Below are 24,569 nucleotides of genomic sequence, written 5' to 3' on the forward strand. Positions count from 1 at the left end.
TTGGGCAGCTCTCGGGTTTTGAGGTACTCGGCTCTGGGTAGGCGAGTACCGAAACGCAGTAGAAAACAAGATTTTTCAGTGTTCGGGTTTTGCGGTATTGGACCTTTGGTACCGGTACTGACCGGCGAGTACCGGTACCCCAACCCGCGTACCTGTACTCAATGCTGCAGAATCTATTTTTCGAGCTCGGTGCAATTTCTTTCCTTTGAGGGGCCTAAGTGGATATTGTACATTGTGTATATGTACCCCTTCACCCCTCACTTGTTCTCAGCTGGTTGAGGATGGAGGAGAGAGGTGAGTTTCTTCCCTCTTTTACTCTTGAATTCCTTCTCTAAACCCTTTGATTTTGAGTTTTGATCTCTTTTTCCCCTTCTTCTCCATGGATGCTTACACCTTGGACCTTGGAGGGAGGTTGGATTTGTTGAGAGGAGCTTGTTGGTGGATCAAACTTCAACCCTAGCACTTCATGACTTCAGTTGAAGCTTGTTTGGAGGTTAGTATCTTTCCCATGCTATCTATTTAAGAGATTTGCAAGAGATTTGGGAGAAAACCTAGTTTTTGGGAAACTAGGGTTTATTTTGGGGTTTTCCAATTTTGAGCTTTTGGGATTTGAAGCTTCTTAGCTTTGATTTGGACTTTGAACATCTACTTGATCAAAGGTAATTTTCACCTATTTTATACTTGATTTTTGGTGAATTTCGTGGTTAGCTTTTTGGAAGCTTGTAACCCTTTGAAAATTTTTCTTAGAGTGCTAAAGTTTTGGAGACAACTTTGTTTGACGAAACGAACAAGTTCGGAGGTGATCCGGTGGGTTTAACCTCACGAAATGGTTGAACTCACTCTATATCTCCTATAATGTTATAGGATTTAAATTATTGCATAATCATGATATTCATGTCATGATAAAATTTTCGGATACTTGATATACATATGTTATGTATGATATTTTGTAAACTCTATTTAGTAGAGGTAATTTTGCATACTCTATATAGTAGAGATAATTTGACATATATGAAATTGACATACCCTATTTAGTAGAGATTAGTTAGCATACTCTATTTAGTAGAGGTTAGTTGGCATACTCTATTTAGTAGAGGTTAGTTGGCATACTCTATTTAGTAGAGGTTAATGGACATACTCTTTATAGTAAAGCATGTTGCAGTATATGTTGTATTAAGTTCCTCTTATGCAAATAGGGACATGCATGCTAGAGATGAGTAGCAATGGCATATGAAACACTACATGGCTAGTGGATCTAAAGGGATTAGATCTTGAATGCTATAACTTGTGACCGTCATAGATAATGGCCAAAGTGAGCCTTTGCATGTTAGTGACATGATATAGAGCTATGTGGCACTTGAATTAGATGCATAATTTGTGGACATTATGGTATTACTCGACCCTTGAGTCGATAGACGCAATTCCATGCTTTAGGCATGACGAAAGAGTTTTTATGCATTTGAATATATAATGGAAAAAGTATATGTTTGCGTGGTTAACTGAGAGCTAATCATTTGCATGGGAATTTTATACTCCATGTAGTGGAGGTCTATTTAGTAAGGCATATGCATGACATTAGTAAATTATCCCTTTCATACAATAGTGGAAATAGTACATGTTGATATACGGGTGTATCCCGTTAGGATCATGAATGAGATATAGAACCATCCGCAATAAGATAAATGAAATGTGGACATTAGCATGCTTGAGACATGTTGCATGTTGGTAGGGACATACCACCAAGTTAATTGAGAGTGAAATATGAAATTCATGTATAGTATCCGACCTTGAGTCGATGTTTGAGATTTCATGTTTTAGACATGATGATTGAGGCCGATTACCTCGAACATGACGCATATGATTACGCTTGCTTGCCATTGTGCTCATTCGCACAAGCTTGTAAGGGTCACTCCCTACAAGCTGGCACTCCGGAGTTAACCTTTGCGACAACATGCTCGCCCTGCGGGATTGGGCGCCGAAGTGGATTGTCGTGGGGGAAGCTCATTCCTAGCGGGGGAATGTTGACTACCACGGGGCCATTGGGCACGGCACAAGCCAGGACATTACCACGTGTACGTCTCTCGTTAATTGGGTAAAAGTTAATTAAACTTGACATTAGATGGACATACTAGTGAGTTGATACCTTATGACACTACTCGATGCATTCGTAGTTGTTTGCATTGACAACCTTAGTGGTAGCAAACCTATATTCACGATGATTAGTATAGAAATGTAGCTTCATACTATTTGATGGCAATGACACTTATTCTTTATCGTGACCTTATTCAACTCGCGATAGTCTATGCAGAGTCGAAATGATCCGTCCTTCTTACGCACGAACAACACCGGGGCTCTCCACGGCGACACACTCGGCCGGATAAACCCCCTATCAAGGAGGTCCAGTAATTGAGCCCTCAATTCCTTCAATTCCGCCGGCGCCATTCGATACGGAGCCTTTGAAATCGGCGCGGTCCCGGGAATCAAATCTATTACGAACTCGATCTCTCAGTCTGGCGGTATCCCGGTAACTCCGCGGGAAACACGTCCGGGAACTCCCGTACCACCGACAACTCCTCGAGTGCCGAAGCCACTCATTCAACTTCTACAACGGTCGCCAAATAAGCCGCGCAACCGCTGCTGACCAACTTCCTCGCCCTCGTCGCTGACACCGTCGCGGCGAAGCACGAACTCTCACACGCCTTGTACGTGAACTCCTCCTATCCTGGCTCACGAAACGTGATCACTTTGCTCTTGCAATCAATCGTCATGTAGTACTTTGAGAGCCAGTCCATGCCTAATATAACATCGAAATCCTTCAACTTCTTGAGCACCAACGTACGGATTGGCATTATCCAGTCACCTATTTGTACTGGACACGCCGGACACTCCGTGTAAATATGAAGTGCAGGCCCAGGGCCCTCTACTCGCCACATACTATCACTCGCTTGAATCTCTATATCATGCATGCGTGCGAATGATCTACTTATGAATGAGTGTGTGGCACCTGTATCAAACATAGCTCTGGAGCGAACTCCATTAATTAAAACCATACCTGCCACAATATCATGCTGCTCCGCTTCAGCGCGCTCCTCGGCTTGGGCCTGAGTGGCGAATACCCGTCCGCTCGACGCTGATCGAGTAACCTCAGGCTGACGCAGCGCCATCGCGCGTCCGGCCAATATGGCAGTAGGGGGAGCTCCTCCATAGTGCGCTGGAGTCGCTGGAGTCGACGCAATTGACGGGGCAGGCGAAGCCCTTGCTGGACAGTCGCGGCTCAAGTGCCCTTCTTGCCCACAGTTGTAGCACTTGCCTTGACGTTGCCTACACTGCAGAGCTCGGTGGCCCCCACCACCGCAGATAATGCACTGCTGCGTCCCACGACTCCACGACTGCGTGCGCGGATGCTTCGGGGGCTTCTTAAAACTCGATTGTCCCCCTGAACCACCGCCTTGATGCTTCTTTCCCTTGTCTTTAGATCCAACCATCAGCTCACGTTCTTCCTGCACATGGGCATCTCCATGCTCAGCCCACAGCGCTCGATCAAAGACCTCAGCAAAGGTCGTGAGCTTGAACAACTGCACGGCCCTGTAGATCCCAGGCCGTAGTCCGCGCAGGAACCAATCCGCCCGGTCCCGGTCATCTCTGACAACCTCCGGGACACAGTCAATAATATGAGAGAACTCTTGCTCGTAGTCTGCTACCGAGCGATCTCCCTGCCTCAGTGTGCGGAACTTCTCTTGCAACTTTCGCTTCACCGTATCGGAAAAATAGTTGGCGAACATTGCCCTCTTGAACTCATCCCACAACATAGGTGGAAGATCAGAAGGCCGATATCGCTTTACTCGTTTCCACCACACCTTCGCCGTCTTCTCAAGACAATGGGTGGCGAGGTTCACCTTGTCCTTTTCCGAAGTATAAAGATCCTCGAAAAGAGTTTCCATTTGAGTCGATCCACGACTCGACCATCGACGGCTCTACCTTCTCCCCCTCAAAGACAGGTGGGTTAAACTTCTTGAATCTTATAAGAGCCGTCAACGCGCGCTCCCGTTCCACTTCCTCAGCCGCCGCGTCGGGTGTTGCCGAACCCGAAGCCGCCGAAAGAACATTTATTGGCGGGGGACGTGCCGCCACCAGAACAGCCGCTATGCCCTCACCCTCAGCCGCTTCAGGCACGCGCACCGAGGGTGCAGGCAGATCACGGCCCTCAATCGCCGTCGCAACCGTCGCTGCAATCTGTTGCTCCATTAGCTCCTGGAACCGATCAAACCGACCAGTTAACGCGGTCATCTACGCCCGTAACTCCTGCACCTCACTAGGACCAGACGACTCTAGCACCAAAGGAGGTCCAGCTTGCTCTGGCACCTCAGAAGGCGGTGCCGGAACCGTTCTGCGCGAGTAGCGTCTTGGAGACATTAGTTCCTGAAAACGCAACAACCGGGTTAATTAGCTTAACCCATCAACCCATTCGCGATTACCGAAATTACGCTACTCAACATAATAATCAGGCGGAAGCACACAAGTGCACTCGTTCTAGACTCTTAGCGTCATGTCGTCGGCTGCCGATACAACCACTTCAAGTCAAGAACTAATAGCACTTGAAGTCAAGAACTACGACACAACCACTTAAAACCAAGAACTAATACCACTTGAATCCATCTCTAGCGGCTACTAGAGACAAACTCTATTTCGACCCAATCGAATCATCTTCCGCCACTCGGCATAGGTTCACGTTCCACTCACGCACCTAAAGCCTTAAGGTTCACCAACCTAGAGTCTCCTAGGTCCATCTTAGACTCTTTTTACTTGCTCTTAACTTGCTCTGATACCATAAATACCTGTCACGCCCCGAGCCCGCTACCAATTTGGTCCGGTTCAGGTGCGTCGAACAGACGCCGAACGGACAACACCTCACTTGTCCGCCCAAGGCTAACAACCATATCATGTACAAGAATTTGCCCAGGAATTTAAATTCAACACATACATGATCACGAAAAGCACTACTAGTGCCAACAAGTAAGAGCAAGAATCCACAAGTACGACAAGTAAAATAAAAAGAGAAACATCTAGCTATTACATCCATACAACCATTATTTTACATCAAGTTTACATTTGTAACTTGCAAAATGAATATATACATCAATTCTCCAAAGTACATAAGCGACTCCCAAGGTATAAATACATCTCATCTCGAGGTACTCTAATGCATAGGAAGCTGCTATCTGACTAGGGCGCTATGCCCTTACCACGGTCCTCTGCCGGTGCTCTCTCGCTAGGCCCTGCAACAAAATGGGGTGAGAACTATATAAATATAGTTCCCAGTGGGTTCGGCCGCCGACTCCGCCGATCTTCCCACTAGGTCTAAGCAGGCATAAGCAGATAGATAGATATCTAAGTAAAGCTGATGCATATTAAAAGAATTGCAATGTTCTACTATGCCTTGAGAAACAAGAGTAAACAATATAGCCATGTAATTGCTAACATGCTACTATAGCTCTATCAAGTATGAATGCAATTCTACCATGATCAATATGCACAATATGCCCAATTTGCATAATTCTCTTGAGTTTATTACCCAATCATCCGACTGGCCCATAGGCGCGCCCTCAACTCACATCTCAAATCCGTCTATGAAAGGGGACTCGAACCACCCGAGGGACTGTCTGCGGGACCCCACATAGGCTATCCCTTGGGACCCCACATAAGCTATCCCAATCGATTCACGTGCCAAACTCCAGAGCTCACACTACTAGTGCGGAGCGACCGCCACAAGCGCTGAACAGACAATGTGAGTATGATCTCCCTCGTCCAATGAGGATTTCTTGTCACTAGGACTATTATACCACAAGTGTTCTTTTAACACTAAGCTCTAATGCCACTCGTCAAGTTATTTACTTGGTACACATGCCACTCGTCATGATGCAATATCCCGACTACTCTAGTCATGTGTCATCATATTCATCCATGCAAGATCAAGTTATTGTTTAACTTATCTCTATAGGATTCTATGTCACAAAGCTCATTCTCATGCACCCTAAATCCACATGCCAAGCCTAATATGCCGCATTACAAGGAAGCATGCAAGAATAGTAAAAGTAACTACTAGACACCCTATCATGCACAATACTACACAAGGAGTATGATCAATATTAAAATACTTAGACATAGGAAGAAGCCCAGTTGCTTCGGGATGGACACCCCCCACCTCTTGGGTAATGTCGCAATGCTAGGTACTCGATTTCGCGATCCTCGATCGTCGCTCTTGCTCTTCGGTCAACACGAAGCCCCGAACACTTGATTCGGCTATAACTTCGCACCCGCTCGACGAATGCTCAATCCGTCGCTTCCCACACGTTTAGACACCTAACAATTAGGTTAATACATGATCAATTTAGATCAAAACCCCTCATTTCCAAAAACTCCAATTTGGAGCCCTAGGTTTGCCCAATGCAAGAATCCCTCCTTGGAGCTCTAGATTCATGCATAGTCCATCTATTAGAGAAGCTAGGGTTCCAACAAAACCATTTCTAAAGGATAAAAATCCATCTAGAAGGATCTACCATGAAAGCTCTCAAAGCTTACCTCAAGAAGCTTGCTCCAATGGTGGAGAGGAAGAAGAAGATGAAGCTAATCCTTCCTTGGCCTTGATCTCCACCAAAATCCACTCCTATACCTTCTAGAGAGAGAGGAGGAGAGTCTAGAGAGAGAGAGGGAGCTAGGTTATGTTTGGGAGAGAAATGAGGGAGAGAGAGAGCTCATTCTCCTCTCTATACCCCTCAACTCATGTAACAATTGCTAATAAACCCCTCCACTTTGCCTCTCTTGACCTGCCCAAACTGGGCATTTTTCGTGCTCGGAGACCGGTCTGTCCCTAGAGAGACCGGTCCCCGAGAGCACCACTCTCGGGCAAAAGCTCTCTGCTAGCTTTCACACGTACGGGGACCGGTCCCCGAGAGTAGAACTCTCAGGACTTAGCCAAATTTCCTCTTTTTCGCTGGATACACTTACGGGAACCGGTCCTCGCCTGAGGGACCGGACCCCGAGAGTAAACTTTGCGCGCAGAGTCTTCTGCCGCAGTTTCAGCTTACGGGGATCGGTCTCTCCCACCAGGGACCGGTCCCCGAGAGCAAAATCTGCCAAGTGCAGATTTCTTCACAACTCGCTCTTGCGGATCCATTGCAATGCACTTTTTGGGTTTTCGACTTCTTCGGCCTTTCCGAAGCGCACCCAATCGACAATTAGTCGATTCTAAACGAAGTCCAACTCTCGTATTTCGAGAATTCACTCCTTACACCCTAGGTGGCTTCTCTCCGCGAGACACTTTGTTCTTCCGCTCAATCGCCATGGTTGTTTAGCTCACCAAGGCGATATTATGAACACTGAAGAAGGGAAGCTCATCACTGATGCCCTCCTGTAGGCCCGCAGTGTATTTACGAAAAACGTGTGGATCGTCAAGGGAGAAGCCAAGCGCCAAGGCTTGGCGTCGGAAGTCGGTATAGTCCTACACTGTCTAGTTGCGCCTTTAGCACAGGATATGCCAACGCTTCCATCGCTCTTCTTCATATCACATAAGGTTGAACTCCTGGCAGATCAGTAGTTTAAGCTGACTGCAGGTGAAATCTCCGTTGGCGGAAGTTTAGAAAGTGGCCTTCCACCAAGTCAATACATGACCTACAAATTTTAGTTTTGTTAAAATTACCTTTTCCGCATTGCTATAGTTGTAGAGGTCGAAGTACGTCTCCAATAGGTCAAGCCAGGCGTCCAACTTTTCAACATCGACAACACCGTCGTAGTTGGGGATCTCGAACTTAGCCTCAACCTTAAATGGTTGCGACCTCCCTTTTGCAAACGACGAAGCTATGCTTCCGTCATCGTCGGAGTCGTCATCATCTCGCACACCTGAGGCATCCTTGGCAGTGCCCTTTATCGGCATCACAAGCGTCTTTGGTGTTCCCGAGGGTCGGCCGCGTTTCTCCACCGCCATTGCCGATGGTGCTACAGATTGGACCTTGATCCAATCTAAGACGGTCTTCATGACGTCAGACAGCGCGGCGACCTTAGCGACAAGGTCGAATGGCGTCGCTATCTTCTCGTCTGCAGACATGGTAGGCACGCTCTTCGTTTTCCTCATCGGTGGCTTGCGAAAGATGTCAAGAATGGAGAGTTGTTCGCAGGTAGATTTGTAGATGCTTTTGGTTCGCACTATGCACCAAGGTCAGATGCTCTAATACCACTTGATCGTTGGAGAAAAAGCAATGTTGCAGCGCGTCCCCGATGGATATCTGAAACCAGATTAAAGAGAAAAGAAAAAAAACACTATTTTTATGTGGAAGAGTTTGTATATTTACTCTCTCTAAACTGAAGTGACTTTAAAAGAGCTAGTAGGGCCTTTAGTTATAGCCTTCAGGCTTACAAGAAAAGAAGAAAATATTTGAAAATTAACATTTTTATCCTTATCCAAATTGGTTCTATTCTTATCCAATTTGGTTGAACAGTTTTGATCCTTCTTCTGGTCCCCGGAAACCACCTCGATTCTTATCCTAACCGTAGTTGGAACGTCTGCAATGGTTGAAACTTATCCGAAATGTTTGATCGTCGAGGATCAATTGATAAATACAAAACAACATTTATTGCCAAAGGGGTTTACACAAAATAAAGGCGTTGACTATTTTGATGCATATGCACCTATTGCTAGATTAGCAACTATCAGAGTTTTAATTGCACTTGCTTCTATCAATAAACTTGTTATTCATCAAATTGATGCAAAATTGCATTTCTTACATGGAGAATTAGATGAAAAAGTTTTATATGAAACAACCTGAAGGCTTTCTTATTCCTGGACAAGAGCATGAAGTGTGTAAACTTTTTAAGTCATTGCATAGGCTTAAATAAGCACCAAAACAAATGCATAAAAAATTTGATCAGATAGATTGTTCTTTCCAATAGTTAAAAAACTAACCAATGTGACAAATGTGTTCATAATTATGTTTCCAAATGGTAAAGGTACTATTATTTGTCTCTATGTTGATGATATTTTAACTTTTGGGTAATAGTCTCTATGTTGATGATATTTTAACTTTTCGCACTAATCTTGAGCATGTACAAAATCCTAAAAAAAGTTTATTTTACACTTTTAATATGAAAGATATAGGTGAGGATTATGTTACTAAGGAAATTTAAATTATTTGTGATATTAATAGTGTGTTTTTAACTTAGTCTCACTATATCAAAATGATTCTTAGAATAATTTAGTTGTTTTGATTGTACTCCTGTTTCCACTCCTTTTGATCCTAATTTGAAGTTGATTCGCAATACTACTAGATCAGTTAATAGGTTAGAATATTCTAAAATTATTAATAGTTTGATGTATGTCATGTCTTGTGTAGTGTACCGAGTCCTCAATGCGCAAAACCGAGCTTTAGTCAAAATTGACCAAAGTGTGGTATTGGACGATTTTGAGTGGTCTGTTGAGTGTTCCGAGTAATCGGAATGACTTACAAGGGTATAAGGGACAAAAAAGGACCTTGGAGAGCAAGATTTGAGATTTTCGAAAATTTTCGTGTTCGGAGTGCTCTCGGGGTCCGGACACTTGTAGGGTTCGGACCCCGTACATAGGAAAACGTGAAGTTGAGTAAAATTGTCATTTGAAGAGGGGCTTTGGTGCAAATGTGCAAGTGGAGGCTTTATATGAGGGTGTTAACTCATTTTCTCTCATTCTCCATTTGAACCAAAAAAGAAGACTCTCTTTCTCTCTCTAAAACCTCTCTCTTTCTCTCTCTCCAAGGGTTACTCCAATGGTGGGGTTTTGATGGAGAAAAGCTTGCTTAGTGATGAAGCAACCTCTTGTACAAGCTTGGCCTGGGAGAGAGCTTTGATTTGAGGTAAGCTTTAAGAGATTTAAGGGTTAATGGTTAGGGTTTTGTGTAAATCCCTTTGAAATGTGATTAATGGAAACCCTAGATGATTCTAAACCATCTTATTACAAGATTCATGATGAGATTTGGATTATAAGCCATATAAGGGATTCTAGGGTTTCAAAAGAGGGTTTTGTAAGTGCATGGGTTTTGATCTTAATTGATCCCTTAATTCCGCAATTGAAGGTAAAGCTGACGCGGTGGATCGCTTAGATTGAGGTTTCGTTGAGCTTGTGGTGGTTGATTTGGAGAAATTGCCGTTTCGGCTTCGTTTGCCACAGTCGGGAGAAATCGACGACGATAAATTACGCAGCTTGGCTTTCCTGCTTCGTGGCGTCGACACGGGATCGGGGGTGCTATCCGAAATAGCCGAATTTCATTCTATGTCTAAGTTTTATATTTTGATCATATAGCATCATGCATTGTTAGTATGTTAGAAACTTATTAGTTCTTGGTAAATTCATGCTTAGTGTGAGAGATGATAATCCATATTGCATGATACTTGTAGGTGTATATTATATGCATGATGTTGAGGTAGATGGATATATGTGTATGTATGAGATGCTAGAGGACATATGCATGCGAATATGATTTGAGAATATGCTAGATATGTTGCATGAAAACCATAGATGCTCTTATTGCATAATGCGAAGATAGTTGTATATATGCATGTTGCATGAATGGCTAGTGAACATAAGCATGTTGACATATTGTGAGAATATGCTAGATTCATGTGAATTAGATATGTGGACATGTTGTGAGAATATGCTAGATATGTGCGTGAGCTGCTAGAGGGCATATGTATGTAGACCTATTATGATAATTGGAAAATATTGCATATGTAGTGAAAGAAGAGCAAAAGAGCATACCCTCTTGAATTGTATTAACAAATATATATAGTACAAGAGATTGTCTTACTATAGTAACAATGACTACTATAATAAGAGTATAACTAGGATTACATACTATATAATCCTACTCTATAGAAGGCAATAATACATAGTATCCTAATATATCGTAACATCCCCCCGCAAGCTAAGCATCCGGTGGTCGGATGCGAAAATTGAGCCGCAATATCGAAAACCGAGAGGATGACAGGGGCTTGGTGAAAATATCGGCAAGTTGCTTGTCAGAAGGAAAATGAATTAAGACCAAATCACCAAACTGAACTTTTTCCCGCAAGAACTGATGGTCGAGTTCAATGTGCTTCGTGCGAGCATGGAGAAAAGGATTGGCCGCAAGGTAGGTGGTGCTGAGATTATCGCAATAAATACTGATAGAGCGCCATAAGAAAACACGAAGGTCACGAAGAAGACGACGAATCCAGACTGTCTCAGCAAGTGTGTAGGCTACAGCACGATACTCTGCTTCAGAACTAGAACGAAAAATGGTGGGTTGTTTCTTAGCGGATCAGGAGATAAGATTTGGCCTGAGAAAAATGCAATATTCAGAAGTAAAGCGACGTGTATCCGGGCAACCAGCCCAATCAGCATCAGCAAAGGCCACAAGAGAAGAATTATCGCAGTGAGAGATAGGAAGGCCAAAAGATAGCGTCCCCCGAATATAACGCAGAATACGCTTGACCGCTTGCATGTGCGGTTCACGAGGTGCACGGAGATACTGGGCAACAGAGTTGACGGCATATGAAATGTCCGGTCTGGTGAAAGTGAGATACTGGAGAGCACCAACTATCTGACGATAAGTGTATGGATCCTCAAGAAGATGCCCCTCATGAGAAGAGAGACGAGATGTTGGCGAAAGAAGACTAGAAACGGGCTTACTGTCAAGAAAACCATGTCGCTGAAGCAATTGATGCGCATATTTTTGTTGAGATAGATGAAGACCAGATGGAGAGCGATGAACCTCAATACCCAAAAAATAATGCAGCGGTCCGAGATCCTTCATGGCAAATTCGCGTTGTAAAGTAACGATAAGAGCATCGAGAAGAGATGAGGAACTGCCGGTGACAATAATATCATCAACATACAAGAGGAGAACAAGAGTGCCAGAGGAAGAATGACAAACAAACATTGAGGGATCAGCAGTGCTGCCAACAAAACCAATCTCAGAAAGAAAAGAAGTGAAGCGCTGAAACCAAGCCCGAGGAGCTTGTTTGAGACCATATATTGCTTTGCGTAGACGGCAAACGTGACTAGGAAGTGAAGGATGCACAAAGTCAGGTGGTTGTTTCATATAAACCTCCTCAAAGAGTGCTATGAAGAAAGGCATTCTTCATATCAAGTTGTCGGAGAGACCATCCAGAGGAGAGGGCGACCGAAATAACAGTACGAATAGTGGTCGGCTTGACAACCGGAGAAAAAGTCTCATCAAAATCAATACCTTGTTGTTGTTTGTAACCCTGAGCCACTAGTCGAGCTTTGAGACGCTCAAGAGAGCCATCCGCCTTCTGTTTGACTTTGTAGACCCATTTACAGCCAATAAGATTGACAGAAGGAGGAGCAGGAACAAGCTCACAAGTATTATTGGTGAGTAATGCATCAAATTCTTCAGCCATGGCAACACGCCAACCTGCATCCTGAAAAGTTTCATAAAAAGTGGTAGGCTCAGTAGGAAGAGTAGTATGTGTAGAAGCTAGGAAGGAGGTAGACCCGGCAAAATTCTTAGCCATAGATCGAGTAAGCATAGAGTGTGTTCGGATTGGTAAAGAAGGCTCAGCAGGCTAAGGTGAAGGTGGCCTGTCAGATGTGGAAGGCGTCAACTCAACAGGAGAAGGTGAAGCTGTAGCAGCAGTAGGTCGAAGGGTGTGTCGTCTGGTATAGACTCGGAGTTCAGGTGGACTAGCAACAGTGGCAACATATTCATCACTAACCTGTGTGACATCATGATTCAAGGTGGAAGGAAAAGTCGATACAGCCTCAGACGGTGAAACAGATGCATTTGAACCAATGTCCGTAGAAGGGCGTGTGAAAAAAAAACCAGAGATGGCATCAAGAGAGGAAGGACTTTCGCCCAATAAGGGAGGATTAGAAAGAAAATGTTGAAACATTTGAAAATTTAAGGTAGTGGGGGAAGGTGAGGAAGAAAATTTAGATAGACAAGAGTAAGGAAAAACAGTTTCAACAAAAGTAACATGGCGAGAAATAAAAACGTTACCAGTGCTCGGATAGAGGCAGCGAAAGCCTTTATGTTTGTCAGAAAGGCCCAAGAAAACACAAGTAAGTGATCGGGGAGAGAGCTTGTGATCTGCAATGTCCTGAACATCGGGATAACACAAACATCCAAAGACTCTGATAAGTTGCAAGTCAGGAGAAGCACAACCATGAAGAATGTCATATAGTGACCGCCCATTTAAAACAGTAAGAGACGGGAGTCGATTTACAAGAAAAACAGCAGTTTGAATGACCTCAGCCCAAAAACGAGGAGGCAAGCCAGCTTGAAACAATAGACTTCGAACAATGTTAGATAAATGTCTATGTTTTCTCTCAGCAAGGCCATTTTGTTGAGTGTAAGGACAAGAAAATCGGTGAATAATTCCATTTTGTGAGCAAAAACTAGAAAACTGATCATTTACAAATTCCGTACCATTGTCAAATTGAAAAAATTTTATTGCGCTGTGAAATATATTGTCAACCATCTTCTTGAACTCCAGAAATTTGTCAAAAACTTCATGTTTAAATTTTAAAAGATAAAGCCCGGAAAATCTAGAATAATCGTTGATAAAAATAACATAATATTTGTATCCAGAAACCGAGGGCACAGGTGATTGCCAAACATCAGAATGAACAATATGAAAAGGAAAAGCAGACTGAGATTCCGAATCATGAAATGAGAGTTTAACATGTTTTCCCATATTACAAGCATTGCAGACAGATAATTTCAGTGCAGAATCAGAAACAATTTTATTGTTTTTAATAAATGTAGAAAGAATAGGAAAACTAGGATGGCCTAACCGTCTATGCCAGACATCTCCACTAAACCTAGATGCAACAAGAGCTAGTTGTTGCTTATTCCCTACACTTGCAAGTTTAGAAGAAATTGGATAAAGTGATGTTCCCGAGCTAGGACATCGAAGAAGCTCCTTCCCTGTTTCCTTGTCCTTCACAGAGAAACCAGTAGAGTCAAATTCAAAAAGAGAATTATTATCTTGACAGAATTTACGCACTGAAAGTAAATTTCTCTTAATAGTAGGAACAACAAGAACATTTTTGAGAGCAAAAGAGTTAGAAGATGTATTCAATTGAGTTTCACCTGTCTGAGAAATATCAAGTAAATTTCTATTACCAACAAGAATTTTTTCATGCCCACTATAAGGTTTAGAAGATGAGAGAATACTAGAGTTTGCGGTCATATGATTTGATGCTCCGGTATCCGGACACCAGACCTCCTCACCGAGTTCGTGAAGGTTCATAGCAGCAAAGATCTGAAGAACTTCATCAGCAGCGAAAGAATGATTGAAGTGTTGTCTGCACTGAAGAGCAGAATGATTGAACTTTCCACATATCTGACATTGTATGCCAGACTTCGGAATATACGGTTGTTGATTTGGAATGTAAGATTGTTGAGGATAATTGGGTTGAGACTGTGGGTAGATTCCAGGAGATCCATGACCAGAGTAGTGTCTACCATGCTGTCCTCGGCCTCCACAATATCTACCTCCACGACCTCCACGATTACCACGTCCACGATTGGCATAAAGAGCTTCACCGTCAATAGTGCGAATAGTAGAGGACGTAGTCACACTAGTATGACGCTGGACTTCTGTTTCTTCTTGCATCAAGAGTGGACAAAGTTGTTCAAAAGTTGGCTTATTTCTGTGTGTTTAGAGCACTAACAAAACCTCGATATTCCTCTGGTAGCCCTAGAAGAACAGTCCTGACCAAATTATGGTCTGACTCGATTTCACCAATTGCCTGAAGAGCATTACTAATCGTCTTGATCTTTTGCATGTAATCACTCATGCTTATTGAGCCTTTCTTGATGCTCCGCAATTCAAACTTTAGAGAAAAAGCCGTGGAAGCAGTCTTATCAAGAAAATATGCCTCAATAATTCTCCAAGCATCATATGCAGTTTTAAGTGAGCTAGAAACAACCATATGTAATATACTAAGAGATAAAGTGGCATTAATCCATGAAAGTATAGTAGTATTGTCCTTTTTCCAACTACATATTCAGGATTTATAACCTTCTTATCAGCAGTATCGATAGTTTGAGAAGGCACAACACTAGTTCCGTCCACATGTGTTGTAACACCAAAACTTTCTAGAACATTAAGAAAGACTTGTTTCCACACAAGATATATGGAATCGGTGAATTCTAGTGATATAAGAGTTTTGATGTTAACAATTGGCAAATTTGAGGTAGAAGAAGACATGTTTACCACCTGATTTCTACCATACGAGAGAGGAACCACTTATCACCAAATAAGATCAACCGCACCAAGGAAAGAACCGAGCGATACGAGCAATCAACAGTAGGATAGTCCAAGCGGCACTAGAGGAGCAAAGAGGAACCACAAAAAAGGCTGAAAATACTATAGTAGAGGCATTGTAGCACTACCGGTACTATAGCGATGGTACTGTAGCAGTACTGTAGCGATAGTACTGTAGCAGTACCAGGGAGATAGAAAACCAAAAGAAAAGACACCTATGAAAGAAGGTGAGACTTATGGTGGATGGTGGCTTTGGATCGATATCCCCACATTAGGGTTCCCGCTCTGATACCATGTAAGAAGGGCAAAAGAGCATACCCTCTTGAGTTGTATTAACGAATATATATAGTATAAGAGATTGTCTTACTATAGTAATAATGACTACTATAGTAAGAGTTTAACTAGGAGTACATACTATATAATACTACTCTATAAAAGGCAATAATACATAGTATCCTAATATATCGTAACATGTAGCATATCCTCACTCATGAGAATTATGAACTTGGCATTATGAGAATTAGGATATGGGATTCCCGAGGTCCTCGGGCAGGAGGACTTGAGCATATTGCATATGTGGTCTATGGTAAGTATTACATGCCTTGTGACGGATAGGGATGTGGGAATTCCGCGGTCCTCGGGTGGGAAGACTATGATCATACTCGCGTCGTCTGTATCTGTTTGGCTTGTGGATGGTCGCGCCTTCCAAGCAGTGAGCTCCGGAGTTGTATCACAGTGAGATACAAAAACGGGAGGTCCCTCCCGACAGACGGTCACAGTCGCATGACAATGTGTGGCGAGTGGTTCGACCTTCGGGCTAATCGATTGGATTTGGATCAAGGCATGATTATGGCATTTCATATAGTTGCATACATGGTAGAACATTGATAGATGACATTGTTCATGACATAGTAGAACTTATACTTGTTGACATGTTTGGTAAAGGCATAGTGATATCATTTGAAGCATGTTATAGATGTATATGAGCAAGTTGGGCTTATTGTTTCTATCTATTACTTCCTTGTCATACTGACCTTTCTATTGTCTCTATGCCTTCTTAGACCTAGTGGAAAAATTGGCGGGGTCGGCGGCCGAACGCACTGGGAACTTTGTTTAGTTCTCACACCCTGTTTTTACAGAGCTAAGTACGAGCGCATTCGTCGAGGACGCAGTATGGGCATCGAGCCCTAGATAGTGTGGACCACCGAGACTAGATCATTACCCTCAAGTATAGCAAGAAAAGAAAAGAAATGTATAACCCTTTGTGAAAGAAATGTAATGTAAATGTGAGGTGATCATGTTGTATAAATTGAGAGATTAAGTTATAAAGAATGTATGTATTTCCTATGTGAAATGTGATGTAATAGATAGCTTAAATTCTCTTGTATCTGTGATTGCCTCTCGTAAATGTTTGATACTAATATCTTTTGTTTAGATATGTATGCATAGACTTTGTTACGCCTTGGGCGGACAGGGGAAACTCTGTCCGTTCGGCGGGTCTGTTTTGGGCCCGAGTTGTCCAAATTGGCGGCTTTGGGTCGTGACATACTTGTACTAGCCGGTATCACATTTGTTATTGGCAAATTAAGTAGATTTACCAGTAACCCAAGAAATAAAGATTAGCATGCTATCTATAGAGTTTTGAAAATTTTAGAGTTTTGAAAATTTTGAAAAAGACCATGACCTAAGAAATTTTCTTTTTGAGAGAATGGTAGATGGTACCACCTTGTACATTTAAAAAAAAATGAACTTAGCTGGAAATATAAAGCAACTAGGCTTCGAACTTGGGATCTCGAGTACCTACCATCAAGCCCTTTGCCACTTGCACTAGGGACGGTCAGTAAATATAAAATTTTCTATAGTTGATATCCAACGATATTAGAAGGCTATATAGATGCCAATTGGATGACAGAAAGAAAAAATCATGCACCTATAAGTGGATGAATATTTTCATTAAGTGGGGATACGATTTTTTGCGGTTCCAAGAAACAGACATGTATAGCAGACTCTACCAAGGCAGCAGAATTCATGGCGCTGGCGTCATTTAGTGATGTGAAATAGTTAAGAAATTTATTGTATGAATTTCCATTTTGGCCCAAACCAATGCCGCCATTATCGCTACATTGTGATACTAAGGCTACGCTCTTAAGACTCAAGAGCATATAGCCATACAAATAATGAAAAGTCAAGACATATTTGATTGAGACAAAGTTATGTAAAACAATTAATATCAGATCAGGTGATATAATTAACATTGATTTTGTGAGATTAAGCCAAAAATTGGTTGATTCGTTGACTAGGGATTTCTAAGACATTAATATTTAAAACATCGATAGAAATGGGACTCAAGCCCATATTTCAAAATTACCAATGATGAAAACTCTACTTACCACTTGAAATATCATCAAGTTTAAAGTTTAATAAGACAAAATACATTATACGAAGTGATTGCCAGCACTACAATATACAAATTTCTACCCCAAATAGCGCGCTTGGGATCCATATTGCGAAAGGAAGGTTAAGCAAAGAAAGCGCTTAATAGAACTATAGTAAAATTTTACTAGTGTTAAATATGAGACATTTTCGATAGAGTCTACCTATATGAATGTGAAGTGCTGGCGCTCTAACAGCATTCATAAAAATAGGTTATAGACGCAAGGCTATAAATGTGTCAGCAAGAAAATAGAGTAGTTGATGGACTAGTTCTTTTGGATCCTCCTACCCCTTCATCCATCCTGTGTTGGAGTTTGCCCACCACGGTGCCCGCTAACCTTCATGGCCGTGGATACCCGCATCTTGTGAAATGGTTGCAACCTTGAATATTCACCGATCTTCTCCTTCTCATCTAAGATAACTGACATTTCACCATAGCCACCCTTTACCTTCCACCTTCTAAACATTCCACTATAACCTGTCCACTCATTTTTTTAATAAATAAGCTTGGAAAGAATTGACTCCATGATGTTTCTTTTTGGGGGCCATTATATGCACTCGGTGTCGGTGTATTGAACTTAGTTAGTTGCTCTTTTATTATTAGTTCTTATAGTTGCTATTAATCAAAGTCTTGATTATATTGCTGCTGATATTTGCTTTATTTCTTGCGTCAGACTTTAGAATTCATCTAAAAGGTCTTATAAAATTCAGATTTAGGACCTAGGGTTGTATCTTGTCTTCTAATTTTGTTTTCAGCAAATACCTATATATCATGGCTTCAACTCGTGGCTTCAAATGATCATTTATTATAACTTTTATAGAATGATTTGGTGAGCAAAATCTTCATTAACATCTACAAGCATGATTCTACATAATCTAACAAGCACAGTAACATGTCCAACAGGTCATGCGTCACTATCATAAGCTGCAACGTCCAATAGCTCTAGTTTTCTTCTCTTTTCTTTGTTTTTCCTTCTTCAATTAAGATACTTGTCAACTTTCTCATCAACGCTATGCTAATGTCAGAAGGAAATTTTGGAGGACAACTTTTAAATTACATAAACTAAATTGCAATTTAGAAGATATGTAATTCCACAGGCAAATCACCCTTATAGTTTTCATGGCAAGCTCCTTAGTTGTTTTCTTGCGTTCTGTGGAAGTGTGTGCAAATTTATATAGTGATAATAGGTAGATAATCAATTATAAAATTCAATAAGAATCCTTTTAAAACTCGAGAATAAATTGATGATGGTGGTGGTGTTGCAACTATCACATTTCCAGAGGAAGTGTGTGACTCATCTACATAGTCCCATAAAGTTTCATTTACATTATCTTACAAAAGATTTGGAACAAACTCTATTTCTAGTTCATTTGTCAACTAAATCATTCTTGATTAATCCAAGATCTCTTTTACGTTCTTGCATGCATCAACAACTTGTTTTACATATATTGATACTTCTTGCACAATTTCGTGTTCTTATTGTAACATACCGAATCCCCGAGTCGTAAGGTGAACTTTGATCGAATTGATCAAAGTGAGGTATAAGGGTGATAAGCGAGGTTACTGAGTGGCCTTGAAGGCGTTGGGATGGATGGAGGTGAGTTTCGGATGTGTTTGGGTATTTTCGGCGCGCACCTGGCGCGAAAACGGAATTCGAAACACTACAGTTGTTGGACTGCACAGGGAACACTAAGTATCGGTACCAAGTCAATGCGGTACCGGTACCCAACAGAAGTAGGAATGGGCAGCTCTCGGGATCGGGACACCGAGAGGCTGTGTACCAATACCTGAGGCCGGTACCAGTACTTGGCTGGTATGGTACCTGTACTAGTGTTGAATACCGATACTGTGCCACGTGTCTGAAGTTACGCAGCTCGGGTTGAGCGGTTGGTACCGGTATTGGATGGCGAGTACCGGTACCTAGCTTTTAAGGACTGAATTGTAAAGGCTGAGAGTGAATTTTTGGGGGGTTTATTTGTAATTGTTGGGGCTTGTATAAATGTCTCAACTCTCCACCTGTACTCCTCATGCAAGAGAAGACCTCATTCTCTTCTTCTTCTCATTCTCTCCTCCTCTCTCTAGAAGCCAAGAAAAGAGGGTTTTGGGAGGAGAATTAAAGAGGGAAATTAGATGGAAAATTGGTGGTTTTGGGTTGATAAAGCTCAAAAGCAAGGTAAGCTTCGGTAGCAATGGAGTCAAGGTGAGTTCTCTTGCTCCTCTTTGTTAGGGTTTAATCTAATTACCCTAAATTGTTGGTTTTTGAGGTTCTTAGGTTTTGGAGGGTGAAATTACTCCATGATTTCCTAAGAAATGTGAGTATGTTGAGGTTGTGTGGAACCTAAGCATAGAAATGGGATTTTGTAGGATTGGAGATCTAGCATGGAATTGATCTTATGTAATCCTGATTGAAGGTAAATTCGACGCGTTGAGAGGCTCGGATAGACATTTCGACGAGTCTACGGCAAGATATTGAGGAAAAGCTTCGTTTTGCTTTCGTTAGCCGTGGGTCGAGAGAGATTGGCGTCCAAAAATCACGGGACTTGGGTTCTCACATCTCGGCATCCCTATGAGGTGGGTAGTGCTATCCGAAGTCTTTGAATGACCCATTATGTCTAGTCACTTTCTTGAACATCTATGTATGTGTATAGTGAATTCATGCATTATAGGATTATGTGGCTTATTGGTAGCATTCTTGTATGCTTTGAAAGTAAAGTACATGTGGACAATACATGGTGAACTTAGAAACCCTATAATGTATGAACAATTATTGAACTATGATAATAGTAAACAAAGTGACATTGTGACTAGACGGCATGAGTAGCACCGAGAATTGTGAATGCTAGACAAGGGAAAATCATGTATGAACTTGTGGCATTATAACTTAGCACCCAGAATTAGAAATGCTAAACAAAGAGAACTCGTCACGGTTGTGGGACCTTCAAGTGAGGATTGGATCGTACTCACAGATAGTCTGAATGCTCGAGGTAGGTCGCTCCACCTTGAGCGGTGAGCTCCGGAGTGTCATCAACTAGGTCGGTAGTGAAATTCTCCCCAGCAGATGGTCCCGTCAGGTGGTAGCACTATTCTCCCCGACAAAAGGGATTTGGTTTGGTGAGTTGGGGTTAACCAAATGATTAACCAAGCGGATTGGGTAAAGGTAAAAGTATGAATGAAATGCATGCATCATGAGCATTTATTATTGCTTCAGTTTTGTACAGGCATTTGTAGTAGCATTAGTTTGATTTGCTATCCATTTCCTTTTCTTACATATGCCTGAGTAAACCTAGTGGATGAGTCGGCAAGATCGGCGGCCGAACCTACTGGGAACTTTCAGTAGTTCTCACCCCATTAATTATGCAGGTCCTAGCGCGAGCGGGGCGGTCGAGGATCGCGGCATGAATATTGCGCACTAGATAGCAGACTGTCATTAAGTATAGATGTACCTTGTATATTTCATCTATTGTAGCTGATTAAAGCAATATGTAATAGTTTCATTTGAGAGATGATTATGTATATTGGAAGAATGTATGTAAATAAAATTTGTACACCCTGTATTTGGTTCAAAATAATCTAATAAAATGTATGGATGTAATAGCTAATTACTTTCACTTGCTTTGGATGCTTGCCCTCGTGCAAGCCATGTATATTGCAATTTGCTTTCGATGCTTGCCCTCGTGCAAGCCATGTATATAGCAATTATTCCTGGGCAAATGCTTTATACATACTTTGTTGTTGTGGAGCCTTGGGCGGACAGAGGAGGTTCTCTCCATTTGGCGTCTGTGTACGGGCCCAAACAGACCAAATTGGCGGTCGCGGGGTGTGACACTCATTCTACCAAACCTTTTGGTATAATTAAAGAAATGAATGGAATAGCTAATTCAGGTTCAAAAAGCATACCCCCTTGTTAGTTCAAACATAATTCAAGAGAATAAATATGTCTGTAATTAATCGTCACAAAATAAACAGCTAAGGTTGTGCTGATTCATTAATTTGGTCTAGTTCGTTTCTCCCATATAATTTAGTCACCTTCAACTAGAAATATCAAAGAGATGAATATAGAGGCACGATCAAAATTTCTATGCGGAACCAAAAGTATGGAAGAATAAAATAAGAAAAGCAATGCCGCAGAAGAAAACGAGACTTGTGAAATGATAAGATGCATATAAATACTACTATACAAAGGATTCCAATAAAAAAAGCATGGAGGGTGTAGAAAAGTCAAAATGGTGGATTGCACAATCACAGCATAATTACAAAGAAAACAAATTTGTATATGCTAAATGGCAAGAAATATTGTTGCTGCATAAGATTAGGAGAGACCGAGCATGCCAATGTGAGTAAATCGCTTGTCTAAAAGCCCATGCAAAAAAAAGTTTGATAATCCATAATTGCACAACTGACAATACTATGCTCTATTTTCAGCAAGAACTATTGTTATATATACATGTCATGGCATGCTGTCATGGTAATGGGCCGTGTCACTACTCCAAGGCATCAGCTGCACAGTATTGACTCTATTGACTCTAAATTGGCATTCGCCCACTCTGATAGGTTATCTAGCAGGAAGCTCAAATAGTATACAGCTGCCACAAGCACTTCAGAAGCAAAATATTACAATATTTTAAATGTTTCTTGTTATTACAACTAACCATCGAAACAAATGGCAAAGGAGATGAAACATACAATAGAAAACTTGGAAAGGTTTAGCAAGGTATTTAAGTTTGCTGATAGCTCAAGCTTAGAAGAACATGGAATAAAAGATGAATTCAAGCAATGCCAAGAGAAGCACACCTCAGTAGCAAGGACATAAACCCAGTATATCCAACTATCGCTTGAAAGGCAGAGGATATGATTAAAGCTCCTTGTATCTCCTTCATTATGTGCTTGAAGTTCTGCGGTAAATTTGTGATTTTTGAGCTCAAAGGGATGATATGTAGAAACCAAGCAATAAACAAAGACATAATAGTACAACATAATACCAAGACTAATGAAGTTATTTTTCCCCACCAGCACTTCAATGAAACATTATGTTTCCATCAAACTAGAGGGTGTATTTAAGTGAGCAAGACACTTAATGAAGCACTTATCCACATTTGCCAAATTAGAGGGTGCGCAAAAGTGTGCATATCTCTCGCATTACAGGCGAGAGCATCATCTACAGAGATGCGTTCAATGCTACACGATAAGAGATGTATATGCCATTTACATACTCTGTTGACAGAATGTCCATTACAGAGAAGGCAATGAGATGATACGTAGGTTCCGTATACTCATGGCACATTATATGTGTGATATTCAAGGCGTGTATTGACTGTTTCACGATGATTTAGAAGAACAGCAAAGGACTGGAGCAGACAAGTTAACATACATTCCCATTAAGACCCTGGAATTCTGGGGAGTTAATTAGTGCCAGCACGGGCGCCAGATAGACAAAAGAAGGACCTTGCACAAGCGGTAGCCTCGTCCCAAAGGAAGTATGCAACAATGTGGTTACACCTGACACAAATAGCACCGTCGACACAACTGCTGCTGTGTCCTCCTGCAAGAGTATGTTTTTTTTATTTCCTTCATCAAAACCACCTTCGCTGCAAAGAACTGACCTAAATAGCTTTCATGAAGAAAAGAATAGAGGAGGAACACTCACGCCAGTTCCACCCATCGCAGGAACGATGACCAGAGGGATTAGAATCAAGGAACCCAGCATAGAGAGGTAGTGTTGCAATCCGTAGATCATGATGGGGACTGAAATGATAGAGAGAAAAATTGAGTAGTTGAGGGGAAATGAAAATATAGAGAGCGGAGGCAAGAAGAGCTGTCTCACTGAGGCCGGGCGTGTCTCTGAGCTCGTACTTGATATGAGCCTGTCGTTCAGTGAAGACCTCGTCGTCCGCCGTCACCTGCGGCAATGAGGGCGGGGGAAGAGCAATCTGGCCGGAATTGCTCGCATTGGACTCCGCGGATACCCTACCCTTGAATCCGGTCCGCTTGGCCCACGACAACGGCGGAGGCGGACCCGATGGAGCTGGAGCAGGCGGCCACGGCCCCGGCCGGGCCCGCCGCTGCGGCTGGTCGTTGCTCGTCATGGGTAGCTAAATAAACCTTCTTTTAGAGATCCGACCGATCGCTCGCTGCGGTTGCAGAGGAATAAGAATTTGGGGAAGATGGAGAGGGAGAGAGATCAGATGGTATGCTTGTGCTGCTGCTGCGTTGCGAATGGGAGCCAGGAAGGGGGAGTGAGAGTGCGGTACAGTGAGTGAGAGTAAGAAGTGGGAGGATGGGGTAGTAAGGAGACGGTCGGCAAGGAGAGTTTGGTTTTGGGTCTGGGTTGGGATGGAGGTTGACGTGTTTTAAGAGTGGGCGACGCATGTCATGCGCAATCAATCAGTAAGAAGGCAACGGATTCAACAACCCAAATCTATAGCGTTTGATTCGGAAACAAATAGCGAATAAACTCTTGTTCTTCCCTTTATTTTCTAACATTATGTTTGATATTCGGGAAAATTAGTTTTTTAATTTCTGAACCAAGCTGGTATAAGACTAGAATTATTATTCCATCTTTTTCCTAAAATAAACTTATTCTTTGACAAAAACAAGATTAATTAAAATCAAAATTTAATTTTAATGGCAGTAAATTATTAATTAATCTAATTAATATATTTAAATTATTATTCATTGCTTAAATAATAAAGTAATTTATTAATTAGGGATTTTCATGCTTTTTGAAAACTCACTCTTAGCACATATTTTCGAAGAAATTTGAAATTTTCAATACGCCATTTAAAAACTTAGACTTTATTTGGATGTTAGAACAAGTTATCTAATAATAATTTGTATG

General features: G+C 41.9%; 1 protein-coding gene across 1 annotated transcript in view; it reads right to left on the reverse strand.

The window, feature by feature from the left end:
- Window positions 1-24,050, reverse strand: part of LOC109713636 (nucleobase-ascorbate transporter 12) — a 52,708-nt gene extending 28,658 nt beyond the window's left edge. Inside the window, exons 1-4 of the mRNA XM_020237800.1 lie at window positions 23,556-24,050; window positions 23,379-23,476; window positions 23,103-23,273; window positions 22,526-22,626 (exon numbers count right to left, since the gene is read on the reverse strand). Coding sequence (XP_020093389.1) covers window positions 22,526-22,626; window positions 23,103-23,273; window positions 23,379-23,476; window positions 23,556-23,817 — 632 coding nt within the window. The 5' untranslated portion in view covers window positions 23,818-24,050. The remainder of the gene's footprint in view (window positions 1-22,525; window positions 22,627-23,102; window positions 23,274-23,378; window positions 23,477-23,555) is intronic.

This window comes from Ananas comosus, linkage group 1 (assembly GCF_001540865.1).
Source record: "Ananas comosus cultivar F153 linkage group 1, ASM154086v1, whole genome shotgun sequence".
In the NCBI taxonomy this organism is placed as follows: Eukaryota; Viridiplantae; Streptophyta; class Magnoliopsida; order Poales; family Bromeliaceae; genus Ananas; species Ananas comosus.